Genomic DNA, 23,604 nt, shown 5'->3' with positions numbered 1-23,604 from the left:
TCAATTCAATAGACGTTTTGTGTAGTTTCTCTTTTGCCTCTTGTGTTTCTTAATGAAATTTTTCTGATACTCTTTCTGAGAACACTGTTGTCCCAGTATCTGCATGAAGGTGCACCCAGCATGTTAGCTATTCTACACAGGCTTTTACTTTTGAGTGTTTCCAGTGTCAGGTTTTCTGCCTGAGATTACTTGTCATTGGAACAGATTTACAGAAAATCATGCTGGATTCCCGCTTGTTATTCACGTGCTTGTCCCCAGCCTTGAATTAACTGGGATTTGAATGCAGCCTGGGAGTTGAAGTATTCCTCCCTCTGGTTGCCTTTTCTCTGATACACTTTGTAAATGACTTCTTGCACTGAAATCATTCTTCTAAATGAGATGTTATATGCCCAAATAGTTACACTTTAAAATTGTTTAAAATAAAACCCTTTTTGTTTAAGTTATGGATGGGTGTAGTCCGGTTTAAGAGAGGAGATGAAATGGCTGTTGCCACCTACTTTGACGGCATCATCTAGATCTGAGGAAAGCATTCAGTGTAAGAATAGAGGCACTTTGAATAGAGCACAATTTGGAAGTGTTGAAATGAAACGAAAAGCAGTCTGGGTTACTTTAGTTATATCAGCTATTCAGGTCATTTGATATCCTAGTTAAGGATGATCCTCCCTGTGGATGAATTCTGTCTGGTTACCATGGATATCAAAAGCTTCAGTTAAAAAGCCCCCTATGTCTCAAGTCTCCATGTGCATATAACACAAAATGTAGAGGGACGGGCATTTTGTGGGCTTCTGTTCAACATGTTCATTGCAAATGTATCCACCCACACGCTGTATTACACAACTGACAGAATTTATGCTTACCTACATCTACTGCCTGCTCACATTCTCTCCTTTTTTTTTTTTTTAATTTACTGAAAAACAAAAGCAAAACAAAAACCGCATCCTGCTTTCCGCAGAGGCAGTGATCTTATGAAGCTTGAGGCTTCTTGCTGCTTGTAAGATTGCTAAGTTTAAAGATGGGAGCTGATCTTAGTGTGCAGCAATTACACTGGGAAGCGTTCTTTATTTTTTACTTCCTGTCACCTCGCTGATCCCTGCTCTTTTTTTTTTTTAAATTTTTTTTTTTTAATGTTTTGAGGAACTCAGCTTAGTTTTGAGTGGTACTTCTTTAATTTTACTCTTATTTTAAAGGTATGTCAGAATTTTCCTCATTTTCTGACGTCTTGCAAGTCAGCTGTAAAATTTGCCTGTGGCTGAGAGTTAGGAAGAGGCATTTCAGCTTTGAAAAGATTGCTTTCTGCTTTTTCATGCACTTAAAAAAAAAAAAAAAAAAAAAAGTGTAGTTAAGCTATTTTCAAGTTTCAGCAACATGTAGAAATTCCTCTGATTTTTTTCAGCCACTTTTTAATGCTGACTGGGATTAAAAATGGGTTCATATCTGGTTTATTTTTTTTTTTTCTGTAAATCTAAATTGTGAACTAAGACCTTTAAAGTTTCAAAATATCTGTTTTAAAAAACCACCACACCCAAACATCTATAGGATGAATCAGGGTAAGCAGTGATGTCTTCTTCAGAGTGATTTTTTTTTTTCTTAAATGAGACTTTTGCTAGAAACTGTTGATCCATAATATGTAAATTGACTGTGCCTGTCACCATAGTTATCTAAATGTCAGTTTGCTTACTGTTGTTAAATATTCATTCACTGCGTTCATTGTAACAGCTTCAGAAGGACCCACTGGGGATATAAATACATTTTCTCAGTCTCTTAGCTAAATCTTTGAGCTATTCATAATATTGGGGGTGAAAAAGCTTCCAGTCTCATTGCTTAGACTTTTTGCCAACAGACTGGGCATGTGAACAACACATTGGGAGCTCCAGAGTTTCAAGATTGAAGAAACTAAAGCAGCTCGCACTTAGGGATGTGCAGCCTCCAGAAGCTAAAAGCCCCATTATCATTTCTTTGATGTGATTCGAACAGCGAGGTTACATTGATCTACGTGGCCCGTTGTTTCCAAGGGCTGCAATTTTGTATTCAAGGGGATTGTATAATCCGGAGCTCTGTGAGAGCCGCTGAGCTCTGGGCCTCTCAGTGCTCTGTTTTAAGAATCCAGCGTTTTGTTGTTGGTGTGTCTCCTGTACCTTTCTGTGCCTATGCGTGCCCCAGTTCCAGGAATAATAAACCTTATTTACCACATTACAGGGTTATGAGATTGAAAGCTTGAATTGTAAAAGGCATCATTAAAACAAACGTTTGTCTCAGCCAAAGCACAGTTACGTACAGGATCAAATTGCTTCTCCTCAGAGCCCCAAACCTAGCTATCCGAAACTCAGATGCATGTAATTCCTCACTACTTGCAAGTTCCAGTCTCGTCATAAATACCTTTTTGTTCCCCCAAGATCTGTGTGAGGAAAGACTTGAAAATTACTGCCGATAGAGTGAAAAGAGAATATATAGTTGTCAAGATATGTGTTCCAGTCAACTGCAGATCTTTCTCCAGTGCAAAGGGGAGCCCTTTCTTAGGCTGTCTTTATGGATTGAGAAGGGAGAAGGCCTTCAGGCAATCATAAATCAAGCCACATATGGCCTCCTATGTTTTAAATCCTGAGAGTTTGTCAGGAGCTCCTAGGCAGCCAGAACAGAAGTGTTACAGTCATATCAGGACAGGAAAGTAAAACTGGAAGAGATCCCCTTGTATCTAGTGCCTTGTGTTAAAGGCACATCATTGTCCCTTCAATTTATCAAGCTCTGTGTTGGTAGATTATGATCTTAATAACCTGATAGTGTAGTATGGTATTGCATTGGTTCTTTTGCAGCTGATCAACCTACCACAGAAATAAATACCATTATTCTTGACCTTATGTTTTGCACTGTTGAACTGCTTGTAAGAATTAGATACGTGTTGGTGAGAATTTGTTGAGTCTCCCTAGGCTGGGAGTGTTGATGAGTGCTAAAACACCAGGCAAGAAAAAAGAGGCGTCTCACTTTGCAGGGTATCCCAGCCTACCCTTAGAGCAGGAGGAGTGTACTCTGGTGGAATAGCACCAGTATTCAAATACAGGTTCTTTGCTGGGTGATCGTCAGGGAGGAGGAGCTCAGGTGACCCTACAAATAAGTTGAATCTATCCCAGACTTGTGAATCTGTGACCTGGTTCTTTGTATAGTTGTGTTTTGTATTTATGGAGGGTGAATGTGTCTTATCTGCTTTGTTCTAGTTATAAGCTCTGCAGAGCTGCCTTTGGATGCTGACGTGCAGACTAGCAACTTGCTGATAACCTTCTTGAAGTACAGCTCGATTGTGATGCAGGACACAAAAGGTAAGTAAATTCCTGTAGTTGTCGATGCAGCAGTCTTGAAATCAGGAGGACATAGGAACACATCTCCAGAAACAGAAGCTAAAGGGAATACCTTCAGATGACTGAAAGTTCCACCTTTAGAGTGAATGAAATGATTTCTTATTGTGAGATGACAGTTACCTGATACTAGGAGAGACCTAATACTGGCAGAAGAGAAGTCAACTACAGGAAGAATTTAGTAATAATAATAATAATAGTACTTAATAACCAAATCTGTCCCTGTGCAGGAGCTGTGAACATATCTGATTCCAAACCCCCCTGTCAGAGAGGGAAAGTCATGTAACAGAGAACTGTATTTTTAAGAAAGTTTAGTCTGACGCATGAGGCAAAGCTCAGCATTAGGAGGAAACGTTTCTGTGTCCTCTGGTACTTGCTGGTTAAACAGACAGCTCTTTAATTATACAGGTGGTGGCTGTGATTTGCACTGTACCAACAGTAAGTTACTTGATGAGATACATTTCCGTGCTGTGCCTTGTGTTTCTTCTGATAGCTTTGGAGGGGGGGTAATTTCAGCTTTCAGGAGATGAAGCTTGGTGATGTATTGCTTCATCTCCTGCTCAAGGTACCTAAGGGTCCTGTTCTGCCCAGTGCTTGTATGGGCAGGGCCATAGCAAGAACATGACAAGTGATCTTTTTACCGTATTTCAGCCCATTACCAACTTGTGCTGTTTTAAGTTAGATGTTACCTGAACAAAGGTAGGAAGATGGCTGCAGAGCTATGATATGTTGATTGTTGAACTGGATGAACACTTGTATAAGATGAACATACTGTATAAGAGAGTAGACAAGGGAGTTTCCTTGTATGCAAGCTTGTAGGGAAATTGTCTGGCAGTCTTGTTCAGTATGCAAGCTTCTTACTGAAAAAGTGAATAATTGAAATTAGGACTTAGAAGGACTTCGTGAATGTATCTAGCACATCGCTCAAAACCAAAGCAGAATCAGGTCTACCTATCTTTTTTTTTTTGAGAGTTGTTGCTAACAGGTTGGATGAGACACTGATAGGGGAGTATCGTTTTTAGACTATTCAAGTGTTTAACTACCTTCAGTGTGAAAAAGCTTCGTGTGCATCTTAAATTCTTCGGTGAGATTTAAATTAATTACTAGTTATCTTCTCCAAGATGGGTATTGAGAATGGATTATTTCTTTCTTCTTTGTGACAGTCATTCTGTATTTGAAGTCTGCTTTCATGTCTCCTCTTGCTTTTGTCTTTAAACTAAACAACCTCAATCTTCGCTCAGTCATTCTTTATAGATTGCACGCATGAGGAGGGCTTACTAGCTCTCTAATCATTCTCATTTGTTTTTTTCAGGGTCTCTCTTGGTGATCCAAGTCTCTGATGAAACAATTTTTATGTATTTAAATTTAACTGCTACACTTATTAGTCACTATAATACGGGAAGTGTGTATAGGGCCTCAGGAACTATCAGGCTGGATTAGTCTCAGATGGAATGAAACCTGATAGAGGAGATTCCTTACTAAACAAGCCAGCTAAAAATGAGTTTATCCTGGTATGAGATAGGAGTTAAAGAAAGAAGCATCATCTTGGTTTTAGCTTGTAAAACATTTTAAATTTGTGTGGCTGATAGACCTATCTGCTCACCTCCATGGCAGTATGTTGCAAAGAGTTCTACAGATCAGTCATACAAAAAATGTGCTTTCCCAACTGCTGCCTATTAATTCTAGTGGGTGTATTCCTGTCCTTTTATTTTGAGGATAGATGGGGTCCTGCCTGACTTTTTTCTTCTTGTGTAAGAGAAAGCGCGTGAAACCAATATAGCAACAAGGGAAGAAAAATGAAGAACTTAAATTTTCTCTGTATGTCTTGAGACAGGTGGAACACTTAGAGAGGAGACTGGTTTGCTCCACATCCAGGACTAGACAGTTGTTTCAGTCCTGTCCCAGAGAGCATAATTTAATAGATTGCATTTTGCTAGATTTTCCTCTTGACATCTCTCTTGTGCCAGTCAGAGGCAGCTGCTTCAAGAGAAACAAAAGCTCTGTGTCATTTTTTCCCATCTGTAAAATAGGGTTCATAATGATGCACCCCCCCCTAGGAAGTGGTCTGCTTTGTTCCCTTAATGAAGGATGCTGCTAAAGTACAGAGCGTCTGTGTGAGTAAACTGCCTGCGTAGATGCCCCATAACTCTGCTGCAAATGGCATGATCTTCACAACACGCTGGCTGAAGGCAGAGTACTTAGTATGGAACAGGAGCCTTTACAGCATGATCCCCAGGGAGAAGTAGTAGCAGCACCTACAGAAATATACAGTGAGGCCTTACAATAGCAAAATAACAAGGCTCCAGTGCATCAGAGCTCTCTAAGGCCATTTTTCCTTCTCTTGCTAGTGTAGAAAACTTTTCAGTTACATGCCTTAGCTGAGGTAAGAAGGCATAGGTGAGACTTTTAATTCTCCTGTTCCCAAATTCCTTTTACTCAAGAGCAGCAAGATGAAATCAGTATACTACAGGGCACATCTTGTTAGTAAATATCTGTCTCTCAGCAGCCTGGAATAGAAAGCGAGGCATCAGCGTACGCAGAATAGCCAGCTAAACCCCTTCTGTCTATTTTTATAGATTACTTTATGCACGTCCTTTGAGCAAGGATGGGTCCAGAGGTTTCTTCCATACAAAGTTACTCTGTGACTTATACACTAAATAACTGAGATGCATTTCAGATTAAAATTGAGAGAGAAGAGATCTAAATAATCCAATCAAAAATTGCACTTGTCTTATTTGCAGAATTCATTCTATTTGTGAATCTTTCAGCCCTCCAGTAATCAGTCATACCAAAAGCTGCTTGAAGTTTTAAGAAGAATAGGAATTTGCAGGACCTGATCAAGGTGGAACTCCTTAACTCTTAATTTGCCTTAAAATGCTAAGTCCTTGCTGACTTCATTCATGGTTTTACATAGAACAAACTACGTCATGTCTCTCATCACTGGGTTTAAAACTTGAGGCTTAAACTCCCCACATGCTTGCTCTGCTACGCTGTTCTGTGCCTCTAGCAAAACTTTGATAACCCACAGCAAAGGTGATCTTTCCATTTTGCCTCAGAGAGAGAAAAGCACACCTCCATTGTCACAGAAAGGCAGGGATTTATACTAGCATTTGGAATACCTGCAAAAGTAAAACTGGATGAGACAGAAACCTCACTGATAGTTGTAGTGGTGCTGGAGATTCAAATCAGAAACTTTGGGGAAAAGATTCGTGGGTTTTGATGTCTAACCAGGAGGGCGAGTGCCTAATGAGAATTGTTGGATTATTAGCTATCCTGGAGGAAGTAGGGTATGAAGACTCTCCAAGGCTGGGCTTTCTCTCATTGCTGCAGAATGAAATAGCTTTTGCATTGCCAGTGTTGAGTGGCTCATGCAGAACTTGTTTTTGCTTCTTTGCAGATGAGCACCGGCTACACAGTGGCAAGCTGTGTCTGATTATCCTGACGTGCATAGCAGAGGTAGGTTTCTTGTGGGACCCTTCAGCAGATGGTGTGTTACAGGGCCCTGTCTGTCTACACATCCCCTGCCTCCTGTTCACCAGGAGCTGAAAATCCACAGTGGTTCTAAGTAATGAGGCCCTCAGGCAATTAATGTTTTGCTAATAAAACTGATGCCATTCTGTTAAAATTTACTTGAAAATTGGATAATCTTGCTTGGTATAGCCAACTCACAGAGGCAGAGAGAGAAAACAGTGAACCTATGCCTGTTCTCACTTAGCTACTGAGCACCTTGTGGTGTTACAGGCTTTTAGATGAATAGTTTACTAACACCTTTCACCTCTTTGCTACTCATGGTGAGTATGGGTAGTGCTGTATCCCATCTGCCCAAGAAGGATGTGAGTAAAAGAAAGCTGTGTGGTTGTAGGACTGTAGGAAATCTTGTAGTTGGGTGAGAAAGCAGTATCGCTGGGCTGTGTCAGCAGTACTGGTGAAGGTGGTCCTGTCTTGTGGGAAGTGTGCACTAATGGCTTGACCTGAATGGTGTGGAGTTTGTGTGGCATTTACATTTTGCTTGCTTGCAAGTAAAGACCTTTCTTAGCAAAGAGTAAAAAGCAGCAATGTTCATAACCAGTGTAAGGATTCTAAAGTAATGTTTCTTCAGGGTGCAGTCTAAAAGCTAATTATGTGCATTTCTGTTATTTATAAACAAGTATTTGTGGCACTCAAGTTCTTCAGATGGGTGAATACAAGATAAGAAATGCTGTTTCTACATAGCAAGGGCATGTTTTGGCTCTGGTACTAAAGGAATGGTGTATTTATTTTAACAACTTGGCTGTATGGCCTGGAGTAATCACTTTGATTTAGACCTGGTCTTGAAACAAGTTTTGCCTGAGGGGTGGGACAGCTTATCAACCTATTTGCTAGTGCTGCAGTGAATTCTGGCATGATGGGTCCATCAAAATGCCAGTTTGGACCTTCTTCCACACTGTCACAAAGATTTGTGTGCATTATATAGCACTTGTTAAAATCTTGACACTGCCATGTGTACAGTCTGCAGTTTGGATGAGCAAAGGAGGTAATGGAAAATAAATAGTGAGTAAAACAGCAAGTAGTACAGACTTTAATTAATGTGGAATTGGATTCAGGAGGGAGGTTAGCTTTGTGGGATCGAAGATGTGTGTGGACATTAAAAGGTTACACAGATGTTTTTAACCTTATAGCTACTTATTAGGAGTTTTGCACTAAAGCACGTGATTTGAGAGACAAGTGGAAGTTGGTGTCCAGTTGGTTTGCTATTCATCTCTCTTTTTTATTCCCCTTTTCAACAGGATCAATATGCTAATGCTTTTCTCCATGATGACAATATGAATTTTCGAGTAAATCTCCACAGGATGGTGAGTCTTTTCCTATGGATGCCTTGCATTGTCTTTGAGATGAGAACACAGGATTCAAGTCCCCATTTGCTGAAAACTGTGTCACAGACGTCTAACCTAGATTGCTAAGGCATGTGGAAACACTGTCAGAAATGCAGCAGTTAGAGAAGGATTTTAAAAATCATTCCCAGAATGTCTCAGTCCTTCAAAAGACAGGTTGCCCTGTTGGTGAATTCAGCAGCCTGTGTAGCCGGGCAGGAGCTGTGTGTTATGAGGTCTCTGAAGAGATCAGTAACACAGAATGTTCTTCCTTAAGCTTCAGCAAGCTTTAGCCCTCTTGATATAATAATGTGCAATTGGAGTTACACTGGGTGCTCTGATTTGGCTTATACTTTCTCCTGAATGGGGGGATTTGTCTTCAAAGAGGAAAATATATTTTCCATAGCTTTTTCCTATAGCTATCCATGAAGGAAGTTTCCTTGCCTAGCTCACGAAGTGTTTATATAGTTACAAGTAACTGAGCAGTTCTCCTGACTTCATGCGTTCTGTTTTTAAGGTGCAGGTGATTGCTACCTCATCTGACACCGGAGCAGTGCTTGAAAGTGTCACTGATCCAGGACAGAAGCAAACATCTTTATAGTAAACATACTGCAAGGGTGCTAGTCTTTCCCACTTGGCAGAAAACTCTCTGTTCAGTTAGCCTCTCTGGTTTATTACTGTTAAGGCTGAAGCTATTTAATACTGCACTTGCTGTTAAGAATGCAGATCAGGCATCTGGGTCAGGAGCAAATCAGTATGTTAAACAAGCAAAAGGGACTGCTGTGTGATTTTCTACCCTATGATATAACAATGCCCTCCAGTTACGCAGCTAGAGTAACAAAAACCCAGTGGTCGGTGTGCTGAAAAGCAAGCAAAATTTTGCCTCAGCTGTGGCCTTCAGGATTAATATAGGTGAGATAGCAGTTGGAGAGAAAGACAAAGGGAAGTCTGTGATGGTACTATTTGCATGAAAAATACAGTAATACACAGAATGTCACTTCAGGCTTCTTCTGACTTCTTTTCATCTTTGTGTGTTTGAAGCCAATGAGGCATAGGAAGAAAGCGGCAGACAAGAACCTGCCCTGTCGCCCGCTGGTGTGTGCAGTGCTCGGTGAGTATTGCTAGAGTGCCTGCCTGCTTTTGGCTCCCAAAGCACCTTTTGTTCTGCAGCAGAAAAATGAGATTTGTGGATTAAGGGGAGGGGTGGATGGACATAAAAAGAAAGCAGTTAAGTACTAAAGAGACTTCCAGCTATGGACAGTCCATCTCTGTACCTGGCTGCCTCACAGAGAAATTAAATTCAAGATTGCTGCTCTGTAGCAAGAAATCCTGTATACATTTACAGCAAGTTTTGTGGAAGCCTGTTGGCCTCTTTCACTTGATTACATAACAATAGTCAGGGCAGCTGATTAATAAATTAGGAGTTTTAGGTGAGTGTAATGACAGTTGGTCACAAGTACTGTCTAGATGATATAATGAGAACAAACCTATGGAAGAGACAAATACATCTTGAGGAAGATTTGCTGGGCATTTAGCCTTTTCTGAGTGAAAAAAATAACAATAAGAATGTCAGTAGCAAGGATTGGTTTTGCCTGTGGATGTAGAGGCACAGCTGAAAGCTTTTCACACAGTGAATGATTAAATTGTGAGACTCATGGCTGCAGAGGCCAAAAATATAAATGGGTACAGAGATGGATGGAGACTGAATCTCTGGGCGGCTCTTAAGCCTGATGAAATGGAAGAAGTCTTGTGCTCCAGGATTTTCAAACAGGTGATTGTTGATGGCACAACAAAACTGATGGGGAATGAATCTTTCTAGACTTACCAGATATCATGTACTTTTCCCCTGGACAGTTTTTTGCTAACTATAGAGTCCTGTTGCTGGGTGCTTAGGACCCTAGGAGGTTACACCTCACAGTTGTTACCAGTGGCACAACTTAAATGTTTTATGTTCAGGTGAACACATGGATGTGCCTTTGGTTAGGATTTATTGGCTGAACCATAGTAACTTATCTCTTCCAGTTGTTTTAATTGTATTTTGGAGCTTTTTACCTGTTATCCTCACATTGGGTTCCCTTAAATGTTAGAGACGTTCTTGATTTATTTTTTATTTTCTATTTTTATTTTTCCTGAATGAGTCTTAAGCAGAAGTATAGTCTGTGTTAAGACCAGACTAGGCTTAGTTGCTTCAGAATTGATTTTATGGATAAATAATTGTGTTCTCTACAATATCTTCTCTGAAAGTAAACCTCTGGGTTGTATGATTTCTGGTGAGAATGATTTTCTAAAATGTGCTTCTCAATGGAATTTTCCATTAGTGACAGGGCTTGAAATACGAGAACAATTCTAAGCATCAGAATTCACAGTGTATTCCTTATTTGACTAATAGTGAGGGAAAGCATATGAGGAAAGCAGTGCCTCAAACAAAATTATATTACGTGCCCTTGGTTTCCAGTGTATTTTTTTTTTTCCAGCAAAATTTGTTTCTTCTAAGCAGGACTATTGGCTGGTAGGGAGGTTGGTGGAGTAGGTTGATTTCTTCTTCATTGTCTACTAGAATTTAGCTGTAGCTAGCTCAATACTTACTTCATCATTTTCTTTTGTTTCAGATTTGATGGTGGAGTTCATTGTAACACACATGATGAAAGAATTTCCTATGGATCTCTACGTGTAAGTATCTGTTGGTTGATTCGTAGTTTCATTTGAAGTTTTGAATTTGGATGGAATTCTAGTCATATAACAATCGTCTGGCTGAAATAACGTTTTGGTGGCTGGTGGGTAGCAGGATGACTCTTCATGAACTCTTCTGGCAACTTTTTCTATTTCTAAAATAATCTTTGTGATGGGAAAATTGAAAGTGAAGTGAATTTCCACCTTTTAAACTGATTTCATCATTTACTTGATCAAATACAAAGAGCTTTTCAATCTGAAAGAAGCTTCATAATATGCACTTATGGCAAGAATTCTTGGTCTAGAAACTGAAAAGACAGTTTTAAAAAAGTGGGGATGACTGATGTGAGGCCTGGAATGTGATGTGGAGAGTGGGAAAGAAGTTTAAGCCTGAAATAGACTGCTAGGGTAATACTTGGCGGTGGGGAAAAGGAGAGGAGAAGAGGACAGAGCTGCACACGAGCACTTTGTGTCCCACTAGGCCCTTAGAATGCTTTGTTCTGCTTTGTCCTGGAGGGCAGAAATAGGATTTAGGCAGATCATTGGCTTTGCTCTGACTGTCTGTACAGTACTGGATTTCCCCCAGGCCTGAACAGCACTATATTCTGTAGAAGGGATACAGATACATAGGTTGTTTTCCCTTAACATAAGTTCTCAGTGTGCTCTGATTTTACCCAAATAACTCTGAAATTACAGTGCCTTTGTAAGGGTCATAGAGTTCAATTAAAACTTTGTGAGAAATGTATTTTTAATGACAATTACAGAATTAGTTGTCGTTGGGTAGTATGTTGGGATTGAGAAGAAGGTTGAGAAATGCTTGGGCTCAAAGGTAAGGTCACATCTAGAAACCCCATGAGAATAAAAATAATGAGCTGTAGCAACAATCAGTAGACATCCGTATCTATTCCTTTTGGCATGTTTGTGCAGCCCTTTCACTATGTTCCTGTCTGAAACCATCCCAGAGCAGACACAGATATTGCAGGCGAAGTGGATATTCTGAATGCACAAATAGTGTGATACTTCTCCGCGTTACATTTAATAGGTGGCAATATGAATTTGCTCAGTGGAAGGCATATTAATACTGGAAAGAGAAATCCAGCCCAAAGGTGTTATTTTGTCCATTAAGTGTGTTATGAATTCTTGGTGCAAAGCTGAATTAGCAAAGACACCCCACCAGGACGGATGTGACTTCCACAGTGTGGTTTGGGAGTCTGTAGGGCTGGTAGCTGGCTCTCTGACCCCTAAGGCAGAGGGACTGGAACTGTAATGCCCCCCAACCCTTTTTTTTCCGTGCCTTGCTTTCACCCAGAAAAATGTATGCTGCTGCGTACTACACGTAGGTTTCAGTGCTGAGATATCTCTGCAGAGTATTTTGCAATAACACTGTTGTAATTACAAAAAAAAAATGTTTTATCCTTTACAAGATTCTTTCTGGTCAGTGCCTTAAGTAGTTTTTTGAAGAGGCCAATTCTCATCTTACAGCCAGGTAAATACGTAGGTGGAAAGGCACTGGGCATTGTCTGGTGCCAGTAACATCAGAAATGGTAGCTTTCTCCCCAGAGCAATTGCTGTTCCTGATCTGAAGACAGCTCTCTGCTATCGTGGCAGTTTTGATTCCTTTTTCTATTTGAATTTGAGAATCCAATTTGTAACGCAGTGTTTAATGTGATGCTCAGCTATTACAAGTGGTTTTACCTTTATTCCTCTGAAGTTAGCCACTTCAGTCCTTAGCCCACTGTTGTGTTTTGGGGATTGTATAAGAGTCTAAAAAGAACATATACCATGTGCATATTATTTCTTAGGGATTTTGAAAGTCTTATTTTGAACTCTTCACCCCATCTTGAACAATTTCCATGCAATGTTTTTAATTTGATTTCTCTGTTTGTGTGATGTTTAATGTCTCTCAGGAGTGTCTTTCCAGAGAGGTATTGATATTAATGTATTTCTGAGAAATAAGAGTTTAGGAAAAAAGGAATTGTTTCCTTTTGAAGTCTGTTTTCTCTCTGTTTTTCTAAATGCCAGTAATTAAAAGTAGGTTGATCTATCAAATTCAAATTTGTATACATTTTCTATCTTGTCCTTAAAAATTGCAAGTGCTAGGGAATTTACTCACCATATGATGTATTCAGTTTGGATGGTACTGAAATGTGTTTGTGTACCTAGGAGTTTGTATAACTGCTATAGAGGTGTTATAACCACTATAAAGTGCTATAGAGGCCTGCATGATTTGAAGACTTCAGAATTATACTAGCTGTATGTTGGGGGGATTTCAGAGCTCATAAGTGTATTGCTTGATCTTTCTGATGTTCATACTTAAACTTGAAAGAATTAAATATATATGTATATATATATTATATATAAAATTAAACTGCATGCTTCATTCAGTCAAACTAAATACCTTGCGGATTTAGTTTCGCTGTATAGGTTCTTTCAGCCTCGTCACCTGGGCCAGAGAAACCAAAAAGCTCCATTCTGACCAGGTTTTCCAAAACCTGGTAGCAATATCTCATGCATTTGGAGCCTGAAAGTCAGGTAACTACATTTGTAGAGCTTACGAGGTCCTCAGATAAAGTCAGCAAAGAGTGGAAAGTATTAATTAAATATAAAGAGCAACTAATCATGTTGAGCTTAAACTGTTATACAGGCATCTTCCTCTGGTCTAGTCTGGTTCATCCGGTATGGTTGTTGCTTCCCTCTTGGAGCCCCAAACCATGAGCTCCATTCTCCTCTGTTAGGGTTTGTGTTTGTCTACTTCCCTGCTGATTTCTGAGACGCTGACAGCTTCAGTGTAAAATTACTGGGAAAAGCAATGCAGTTGATTCTTTGCTTTTTTTTTTTTTTTTCTTTTCTTCCAGACGCTGTATTCAGATTGTGCACAAGCTGCTGTGCTACCAGAAGAAATGCAGAGTGAGGCTTCATTACACGTGGAGGGAGCTCTGGTCAGGTACTTTGCATCTACAGAGATGGTCAAATATAAAAAGCCCAAGGAGTGGGTAGCTGTTTGTCCATGAGTGCTTGTTCTAGTGCTACAGGGTTAAACAGCAAGCATCAATTCTGTTAAATCATCTTTATTTTTCAGCTTACTTGCTACATGCAAATTACCTCTTTTAGAAAGCCAGGTCATTATCATAATGGTAGCTAATTTACTTTCTTGTCTGGCCATGATCACCATGGTATCCAAGTGTCTTTGTTTTTCATTACCTGAGTCCTCCTTCACCTGATTGGAGAAATGAAGTAATGTTTTATGCAGCAGTGTTTCTCTCAGTTATTTGAGAGTGAAACGGAGGTAGGTTCTTAGATAAAATGGAGGGTGGACCCTACTTTTCCTTTTAACTGTAAGAAGTGGATATACATAGAATAGTGTACATTAAATCTCCTGTTGAGGAGAACAACCTAGAAATGTCAGTGGGAAGGAAGAGAGGTGTATAGGTCTGACCTTTGCGTTGATGGCAGATAGTCTGGTTTATGCCACTGGTATCTTTTTTAAATGCTTGATTTTTTTTTTTTTTTTTTCATAATGTAGTGGATGTAGCATTTTAGGACTGTTTTATGATGCCATCATTGTGTGGGAGGTCTGGAGAGGAGGATAGCAGAATGGATGAGGAGACTAACAGGTTTCTTTTGTGGTTATGGTGTGTGCTTCTGTTTTAACCTTGCAAGTGTTGAAGTAGCTCAGCTAGGAAAGTACAGTTAATCCCCAAGCTGTTGTGTCTTAAACAAGAGGTTTATGAAAATTCAAGGGAATATGGCCCTAATTGTGTATTCCTGGAGATGTACTTGAGACCTAGGATCAGTGACTTGCTGGTGTAATGTAACTCCCATCAGAAATTTGAGAGGGAAGAAGGTGGTGATGAGTGGCTTCTGAAGCTGTTCTTAATTAACACTGAGTACTTCCCTTCAGTAGCTTTGCACAGCTGAGTGTAGGTACAGAAAAACGAACCAACAATCTGAGTCAGGTTCAGTTAATAAATTTTTGCCTTGTGTGACATGTGGCCCATTCAGGCTTTCTAAATTATTCCTATAGAAGGTGAAGTGGGTGCCCCTAATTAAGGGATTAGTGATTTCTTTTCCGTTGCTTTCTTCAGAACAGAACCCCTAGAGGCATGGCTGCAGTGTAGTACTAGTTCAGGAGAAGAGTGTTTACAATGCGAATGTCTGTGGTGAATAGAAATTGCATCTGACAGTTTGTGTGATGTCTTCTCAGCAGTTACCAGCAACCTGGATCCATTCCTATTTGGCCAGGGTGAGCTGGATCTTTCCTACACAATGGCATTATTCAAGTCTCAAATATAATGCTTTCTCCTTGAAGGTACTATTCCACAGTCCGGAGAGCACTCTGAGACATCTTTCAATCTTTAACTTCCCCTGTTTTGGGGGGGAAAAAAAAGTAATCCTTGCTACACATTGATTCAGTATTCTGAGATGGTCTTGTTAGCTGTCTCTAGCTGGTGTTTGCACAGTGTTTAGGAAATGTAAAGTGCCGCACAAGTATTAGGTACTGCACATGCTTAGAAAGCAAAGCAGTATAGTAAAAAGCACTCAGATTGATCAAGTTTCTGTGAAGGACCAGGAATGGCTGCACACCTGATGTAGCTGAAGAGCTCCACCCCCCTTAGTATAGATCTCTGCATGTGTAGGGAGATCCTCTCATGCAGAAGTAAATTACAGTAAGTGTTTTAAATCTTCTTTCTATAGGATATTGAGGTGAACAGAGATTCTTCAGCAGCTGCTAGGTGATTCATACAGGCTGGCAAGGCCTTGTGTTGACTGATGTGTGCACCTGTAAAAGGGCATTTCCTAGCTGCTCCAGGTGTGTATTTCTAAAGTGCTGTTTGTGGCAGACTAAGTGCTAATTGCCAGCTCTATCTTGAGATGTATTTCATAATTAACTCCTATCCCTATCAAGGCTGCTCATTGATTACGCAGAATGTTGCTGCCTTTGATATAAAAAAAAAATAAAATGGGTATTTTTCTAGTCTTGATCAGCCTGACAGACAGTGCCAAACCAGAGTACAGGGCCTCCTGCATTCATTTCCATCCCTTTGGGCTTTTGCTTTGGGCTGAAGGATTAGTTGTCACTGCTGGATGAGTGCCTAAAAGGGAACATCTACTCACCTTAAGGTCTGAGATCTCCTCAGTTGCTCCACCAGGCAAGCTTTACAGAAGGTCTTCAAGCCCACACTTGTCTTCTTAAATGACAAGGTACGTGATGACTGGAGCAAAGCTGCAGTTGTGCAGTGTGGATAACAGCAGTGGAAGCCCCCAAACAGAGCTGAGTGGAGCAAAGCAGGTGGAGGGAATTGGTGTAAGGAAGCCTTGAAAGGAGGGGAGAGAAGTGTACCTAGAACATAACAGGTGGAGAGTAGTTTCAGGAAGAAAACTGAGTAGGAGAAAAAGACAAAGGGAATACTGTGGGGTGAGGAGGTAGTCTATATGGAATGTGGAGGATCCAAGATAGAGGTTGTAGGTGGAAGCAGTAGCAACGAAGGGAGCATTCTGCTCACCTACTGTTTCTAAAGTTAGCTGTTCTCTAAGATAAGCTGCTTGTGTGTCATCTGATGGATAGATTGATGCTCTCCATTTGTGGGTTCCTTGTCTTTGGAAGACCAGCAGGACTTCAAGAAAATTTCTGCCTTTCGTTTTTTGATTTTAAGTTACAAAGATGGCAGAGAAAAGCAGTGGAGCTACATGCTTGGCATCTCTCAGGACACACATCTGTCTGTTTTTGTAGTTTTCAATACTTTAATTTTTTGGATGTGCTGCTGTATGCCACATTTTTTTGCATGGGATCTTACTTCTGCTTGTCGTCTCTTTTCAATATCTCAGTTTGAAGAAGGAAAAAATTGTTTCTAAGTCTTCAGTTGTGATCTAGCCTTAGCTTCCACATTAGAGTGTTTTTTTAATTATTATTATTATTATTATTTTTCCTGTTAAGTGAAGGGGCCAGGACCAGGGCATTCAATACAATATAAATTTCTAGCTGGGCTGACCAGGTGACCAAGAATGTTAAGCTGCCAGAGAATGATCCACGGGACTGCAACTGGTGAGTGGAGGTGCAGAACAGACAGGACAGAAAGGAAGATGTGTAGATGGCAAAAGTAGTGCATGTAAACTGGCTCTGACTAGAGAGTGTGAAAATAAGTATCTGATTGCTGGTGGAGCTGGACTTCAGAATATCCTAAAAACAGTACTAGTGCAAAAGCAATAGCATCTTGATCAGTCTATGGAAATAATTACCAAGTGCAGTTGCTGATAGATTGATCAGACATTCAGATCCAGAGACTCCTTCTGATCTTGGTTCCTAATAAAGAGAAATTCACAGCAGATTATCTTCAGTTCAATTGTCTGTGGTTAGTGTATGTCTCTTCCCTTTGAGCTCTGAAGAAAATCTTCATTTTTTTCTTCTATGACATTGTGCTGTTATTGATGACTAGCGTGGAAATTTTGGCTAACGTTGGAAATTTTAAGTAGATATGATTGTGTTCCCCTATTTCCGTTCTGGACAATTTGCAGATCTCCTGGGCTGTTATGCCGGGTAGCTGAGACTTTTTAAATGCTGATTTATTGAATGTCAAGCGTAAGTTAACTTAGAGCTAAAGAGGAAACTTTACTTAGTCGCAAACAGTTCCCTGCTTTGAGAAATAACACGTTATACCCGATGTTTTTCTTAGGTTCCCTTCCTTGCCATGTGAGAAAGGTTGATTTTGCTGGTCATAGAGTTGGGGTTGAGTTTTAATTGTCGAACTCTAGAAAAGCTAGTATGTACAGCACTTGGGTGCTGAAAGGTGCTATATATGTTGTTGTTGTCAAGCATGTATAAGCTATGCCAAAAGAATTTTAGTGAGTCATTTAAGCTTTTTATTTAAAAATACCTCATTTCTTCAACTCCTCCCACCTCAAAATTAGTAATGCTTGAGCAATTCACTCCGAGCTTAGGGGGTGCAGGTAACTTCTTTGCAGTTGCTATGGTTTGCTTTAAGCAAAAGTCATGTTTAAAGAAACAGAAAAGCAGTTCTAATGTAGCCTTATAATAGGAAGAGTAGATAATTTAAAAATATATAGTAGTGAATAATGGAGAGAGAACTATTGATCAGGGCAATTGAATATGAAGTTGGATTGCAAATGAGATTTGCTGTTAGAAAGCACTGCAGATAGGTTCCCAAATTATTGTAACATACAGGGTACAGCTTCTTGTCTCGTAGCTTGGTTATTTTTGACAGATGCTGAATGTACTCTTTAAATGGAGGTGCTTCGAGTGTGTGGCATCATCAAGCAGTTAATTTTTATCCATTTTTATTTTAGGATTGTCAAAGCAGACTTTTGCAGTGCTATTGGGCAAAATATAACTTTATTCTTTGTGTGGACTCCTTGGATCTTTTTATCAGTTTCTGCATTTATAATGTGGGAATAATATGCTGAACTTTTTTTGGGGGGATACTCAAGAGGTGAAAGGTTCCTCTGGAACACATTAAAGTAAAGAATATTTTGGAGGTGGAAAATAACCCTTATTTTCCACCACGTATAACGCACTTGTCTTTGTGTAGTGTATGTTTAAGTTGGTGTTGTTTAGTCACTTGTATCTTGCTTTGGTAGTTCTGTTGAAATATTGATTACTAATAGTGCTTATTACCTATGGCGTTTCTGGTTCTCCAGCAATTGATAGTCTGCTTCAACGCTCTGATCTGTGTTGCTGAACAGATTGGAAATCAGGTACTGTTGCATCTCCCCATCATCTCTAATTCTGCTATCACTGTAACATTCTGCAGCAGCTACCTGACAAGGGAAGCTTGTCTCGAAGCTTTTGTGGAGACAGGATTCATATACTGTTTAGTGCACTGGTAAATTGTCTGATCACTAGGTGCTATGAGAGTTTGACAGAGTATAGAGCTGCTTGGTCAGTTAGAAAATTACTTAAGATTGTTTGTTTGAATAAAAGACCTAAAATTTGACCTTCTTCCAAACATGCAAAATGTCTTATCTGGCTTTGAAAATACTACCAAGGCTGAAGATCCAAGGACAGTGTCTTCTGCATGTGGGTGACATCTTAGTGGAGTTCAGAGGAAGCAGTTATTTAACCGATGCCCTTCTCCAGCTGATGATACAGATGATGCTACTCTGGTAATTTCTGTGCAATTAGGAATGCCGTAGATATAGGAACAAAGAAATGTTTTCAAGCTGAGAAGGATGACACAAGCGTAAAAGAATGTCTCTTCAGCACAACATCTTCAAAGGTTATAATAAAGGTCATGCATAGGGGTAGGGTGGAAGGAACAGGAGGTCGTGTGTTGATCATAAAATCCTTTCATAAAGTGAGATCTACGGTGAGAACAAAGGCCTGTTTGTTAACTGGTTCTACTTGAAGCATTCTGTTTTGGGAAGAGAAAGAAATCGTTATGTGAGGCTTGACCTTTCAAACACCTTCCAGCAAAAATGCTTTCTGACTTCACTCTGCTGCTTGTAAATTCTAAAGAGGACTGCAGAACAAATGCTGGAGTTTTAGCTCCTTTGTGTCTCTACTTAGTTCAAGCTTTACCTGGTGCTTACCCTCTAATTTCACCATGCCTTATGGCTGTGGGAGGTTGGTCCAACCTTTTGAAGCTACATACCAGAATCTACATCTCCTAGGCACTTATACTGTGCTAGAGAGCTTGGAGAAGGTTGGAGAAACTGGGTAGAATGAGACTGGGGAGGGAAGTTGGAGTAGGAGGAGGAGTGAAGACACTCTTACATGTATGTGGCTTCTTCAGAGGGCTGGAGAGGCTGAGAAGTGTTACTGGATAGGAACTTTGGGTTAGAACTCATGTGCTCTGAATTGGGAGCTTTTCAGTGTTTTTAACTTTCAGGGATGGGACTAAATATCTTTCTCCTGTTCTCTTATTTGAATGTCTTCCTGGGACCTTTGGCATGGCAAACAGAGAATGAAAGCTAGTGTCTAGCTAAGGTGTGTAGCCTGCTTTATTTGTCAGTGCTTCTTAATTTATTGTAGACTTGAAAGAAGAAAGGATGTTTTCTTATCAGGATGATGTCTTGCCTGTTTCAGCCGTGCTTGTGACTTCTTTCTTTGCCAAGAAAGACATGAGCAGGATTTCATAGGTCTTCTGTTAACATCCTGAGGGCAGATGTTAGTCGTGGGACTGCAAAAATGACGTTTGCTGAGCACTGGCCCCTGGCATGTGTGGCAGCAGTTTTATGCTCTGTGTGCTTGGTTTGGATGCAGGCTGCTGGCATTCCTGATTGATGGGTAGCAGCTCCCTGGGGCAAATTGGGCAGTTTCTGCAGAGTTCAGGTGATGGAGCACCTGAACAGATGAATTTGTTGGTTTATAAAAAGGAACTTGTAGATTTATATAAGTTGTGTTATTTCCCTCTCTGCTATTAATTGATTTTACTGGTATTTAGTATTATTTACTTAACTAGTCCTGTTAGAATTTAGGAAAGGATGGAAACTGAAAGATGAAAGAATCTTATAAAAGAAATGTTGTCTGTAGCTATGATGTATATTGAGGGTTGATATCAATTGATTTTTTTTTTTTTAATTTACTTCTGTTAGCTCCATGTTATCCCAGAGAAAATCCCTGTCCCATCTTACAAAGCGAACTATAAGCAGATGATGTATGATGTTCAGAAGAAAGACTACAAATGCTCTTCTCACCTGGTTGGCCAATTTCATATTAACCTTTCCACATCACCTTTTTCAACCAAAACTAGAATTCTTCTGTGGTAACAGCATTTCACGTTTGGTTAAGTACAGGTGTAAGAAATGCAAATAAATAAAAATAAGTGGCTTTCTTATAAAATAATATTCTAAATTCCCTACGTGCAGCGTTTTTTAGGAAGTATCTCCTTTCACTTGGGTTTTTGTTAGTGTACTTTTACTAAATTGCAGTGACTATCACTTTCTATTAATATATTTTAACACTCTCAGTAAGGAGTTTGACTCCAGTTACTGATGGAAGATAATAATCAAAATCTGATGTTATTTTTTATGGTTCACCTGGTGAGATCAGGATGGGAATTCTTCATCAACAGAGCCTTGCTCTGCTCAGATGTGCACAAAGGAAGTTCAGGCATTTCAGTGGCCATCTGGCAACCTTTTAAGTCATACTGCTTGGCAGGTCTCATCTGGATACGTTGCTCTGTGCTGCAATGTATTTATTTAAATAAAGCCAGCTAACACCAAAGAATTGGGTTGTGCATCTCTAAGAGTTTGTAGATCATGGTGACCTAGTAGAGTGTGATAATATCTTGGGGGAAACAGTCTTGCTGATGATAGAAAGGTTACAGCAAAGCTGTTTACAGCCATTTCTTCTGTGCGGAGGGGTTGCAGTGCTCTGAATGCGGTGACTTATCCCCACGCCCTTTTTGTTTTCAAGAAGCAACGCTCCTAGGTTCATTTGTTGTCTTCCCATGTCCCTGCTCAGTGTTTCTGCTCTTTCTCATGCTCATCCTTTCTAAATTGGCTCTGATTTTAGACCCTGTGCAAAAATGTGCAATCTTAACTCCCAAGACTACTATTTAATTAAGTGTGAACCTGCACTATCGGCTGGAGTAGAATTAAGCTCAATCCTTCCCTTTCCTCTAAAGAGGAACATGTAGCTTGTAGGTGTTTGCTTTTTAATTATTTCACAGTTTTTATTTAACTTTTTATGAAAAAGACGCATCGCTCATCTGAGTTTCAGCTGAAGTTAGAAGATGCGATTTCTCTGCTGCTGCGTGCTGGAATGCTATCAAGCAGCATTGCTCTGGCAGCAGCAATCAGCATTTCCATTAAGCTTGCAATTTGCACACCATTGGCTGTAGTTAGGTGGGAACAGTGAGTGCCAGGAACGGGGGCTATGCAAGGTAAGTAAAGGGTTGGAAACGAAGTGGCTTACTCGGCTGATCCCGGGAGCCATGGGTTATGCCAGCACGCGCCCTTGCCCTTGCCGTGCTGTTCTTCCTGATGAAGAATAAGGCTGCTTTCATGCTTATACCCTGAAATTCATGGAGAAAAGAGGGAACAGCTGTAGATCTCCAAGATGCTGGCAGCGGGGGGCCTGCCAATAATAAGCTGCTGTCTGCTGCAGAGCTTTGGTGGCCGGGAGCAGGAATGCGGCAAGCAGGGAGGCAGCGGTGTCAGCAGCCCTCCAGCCAGGTGACCGTTCCTCCTGCAAGCAGGTTTCTTCCTCCTTATCAGAGCAAAGGAGAGGAGCTGAAGCATGTTAAATAGCGATGCTGACAAAGCTTGTATTGCTTCCCCTGCCCTCCCGAGAGGGGACTGCGGTGACGGTGCAGCAGCTCTGGTTTCCAGCACTTTGGCTGATTGACGGGAAGCAGCAAGCGCCGTGTCCCTGAGTAACTGGTTAGCGTGTCCAGAGACGCTGGCATAGCTCGTGCCTCGGGGGGTTCTGGTGCATTAGTTTATAATAGCAATGGAGCTATTTCTTGGACACGTTTCGTGTTCCTACTGCTCTATCTGGAAACTACCTCTGGTTCTTTGCTGTCAAAACCTATCTGTAGACATTCGTCTCCTGCTGGGTTTGTTTTGATCACCGTTCAGCCGAGTGGTTGCCCATGCTGAACACAGCCAGATCTGCTCCTTCCTAACGCTCAGGTCATCGCTGGGTAACATATTTGAGCCTTTTGCTTCCCTACCTCTGAATTTCTCATCAGGTATGGCATTTATTACAGGTGATTACTCTATTCCAGGGTCTCTTTTCCTTCCTGCAACAGCACAGTGAAACCAGTGGGGATATGTGGTTATCCCAGCTTGGCTCTTATGATCTCCAGCCTGGAACAGGAGACTGGACTGGGCTGTGGTTATGGTATTGTCAAGTCATGCGAGTCTGTTATTTCCACACTCTGTGCTGTAGTTTCCCTAACATGTGAAGGGAGTCATGCTGAATTTTAGAGTCTGGAAGAGCGTTTGAGAAAGCATCGGTTGGCACGTTATTCTTCAACAGGTAATTGACAGAATGCTGTGTTTAGGTGGGCCTTTGCTCTGACCTGGTACAGCCAGTGGTGTTCTTGTTAGCTCCCTGATGTAGAGCTGCTCAGATGCCAGGGGACAGATCTGTGTTCAGAAACAGCGACCAGCTTCTGGGGGATCGCTGCTTCCCAGAGCCTGAGCCCTCTTTTCCAGTACAAGGAAGAGAAGCAGAGGTATGGCTGGTGGTTACAGGGTCATATTGCTGCCTTCAGCAGCCCAGCTCAGGTAATTCCTATTTTGCTGAAGACTGAAGCCAGCTGTTTCCACTTTGAGTGCTGCAGCAGACAGAACAGTGCTGTTTCCTACCTAAAGCTGGAGCAGCTGAAGCACACAAAGACTCGAAGTGCTGCTTCCAGGGAAATTTAATGCAGTTTCTTCTTAGTTCCAGCCTAGCGCACTGATTCTTCCCAGGTCTGGTATGCCATGTGCTACTGTGAGTGGGATGGACCTTGCCTCGAGAATATGTTTAAGTGAATAGGCTGCCTGTAAGGAGTCCAGGAGGGTTACTGTGCTGCTGAAGTGCTTGCCGGCTCAGGATTTCTGCGTGGCAGGGAGGCATTGCCTCATCATTATCAGCTGCCCTGTAGTGCCGTGTGGGTGGAGATCATCTGAAGGGGGATGCCAGATGAAATGCTGAAAGCAGGGCACTGAGCATATTGATGATACAATGATAACTTCCAGGGGGAATTGGGAAATCACTGTTCTTCCCAGTGTGTTCTGAGAGTCTGAGGGTAGAAAACCAGAGGATATTAGTAGAGCACAGGATCCCT

The 23,604-nt window shown here is 40.8% G+C and overlaps 1 protein-coding gene across 1 annotated transcript in view; it reads left to right on the top strand.

The window, feature by feature from the left end:
• ARMH3 (armadillo like helical domain containing 3) overlaps positions 1-23,604 on the top strand; it is a 119,643-nt gene that overhangs the window by 22,794 nt on the left and 73,245 nt on the right. Inside the window, exons 15-20 of the mRNA XM_082764493.1 lie at positions 3,210-3,311; positions 6,745-6,803; positions 8,114-8,179; positions 9,239-9,308; positions 10,807-10,867; positions 13,723-13,811. Coding sequence (XP_082620619.1) covers positions 3,210-3,311; positions 6,745-6,803; positions 8,114-8,179; positions 9,239-9,308; positions 10,807-10,867; positions 13,723-13,811 — 447 coding nt within the window. The remainder of the gene's footprint in view (positions 1-3,209; positions 3,312-6,744; positions 6,804-8,113; positions 8,180-9,238; positions 9,309-10,806; positions 10,868-13,722; positions 13,812-23,604) is intronic.

The sequence above is a fragment of the Aythya marila genome (genome assembly GCF_965140915.1).
Source record: "Aythya marila genome assembly, chromosome: 7".
Taxonomy (NCBI): Eukaryota; Metazoa; Chordata; class Aves; order Anseriformes; family Anatidae; genus Aythya; species Aythya marila.
Note: the sequence above shows the minus strand (reverse complement) of the source record. Positions and strands in the feature narration are given on the sequence as shown.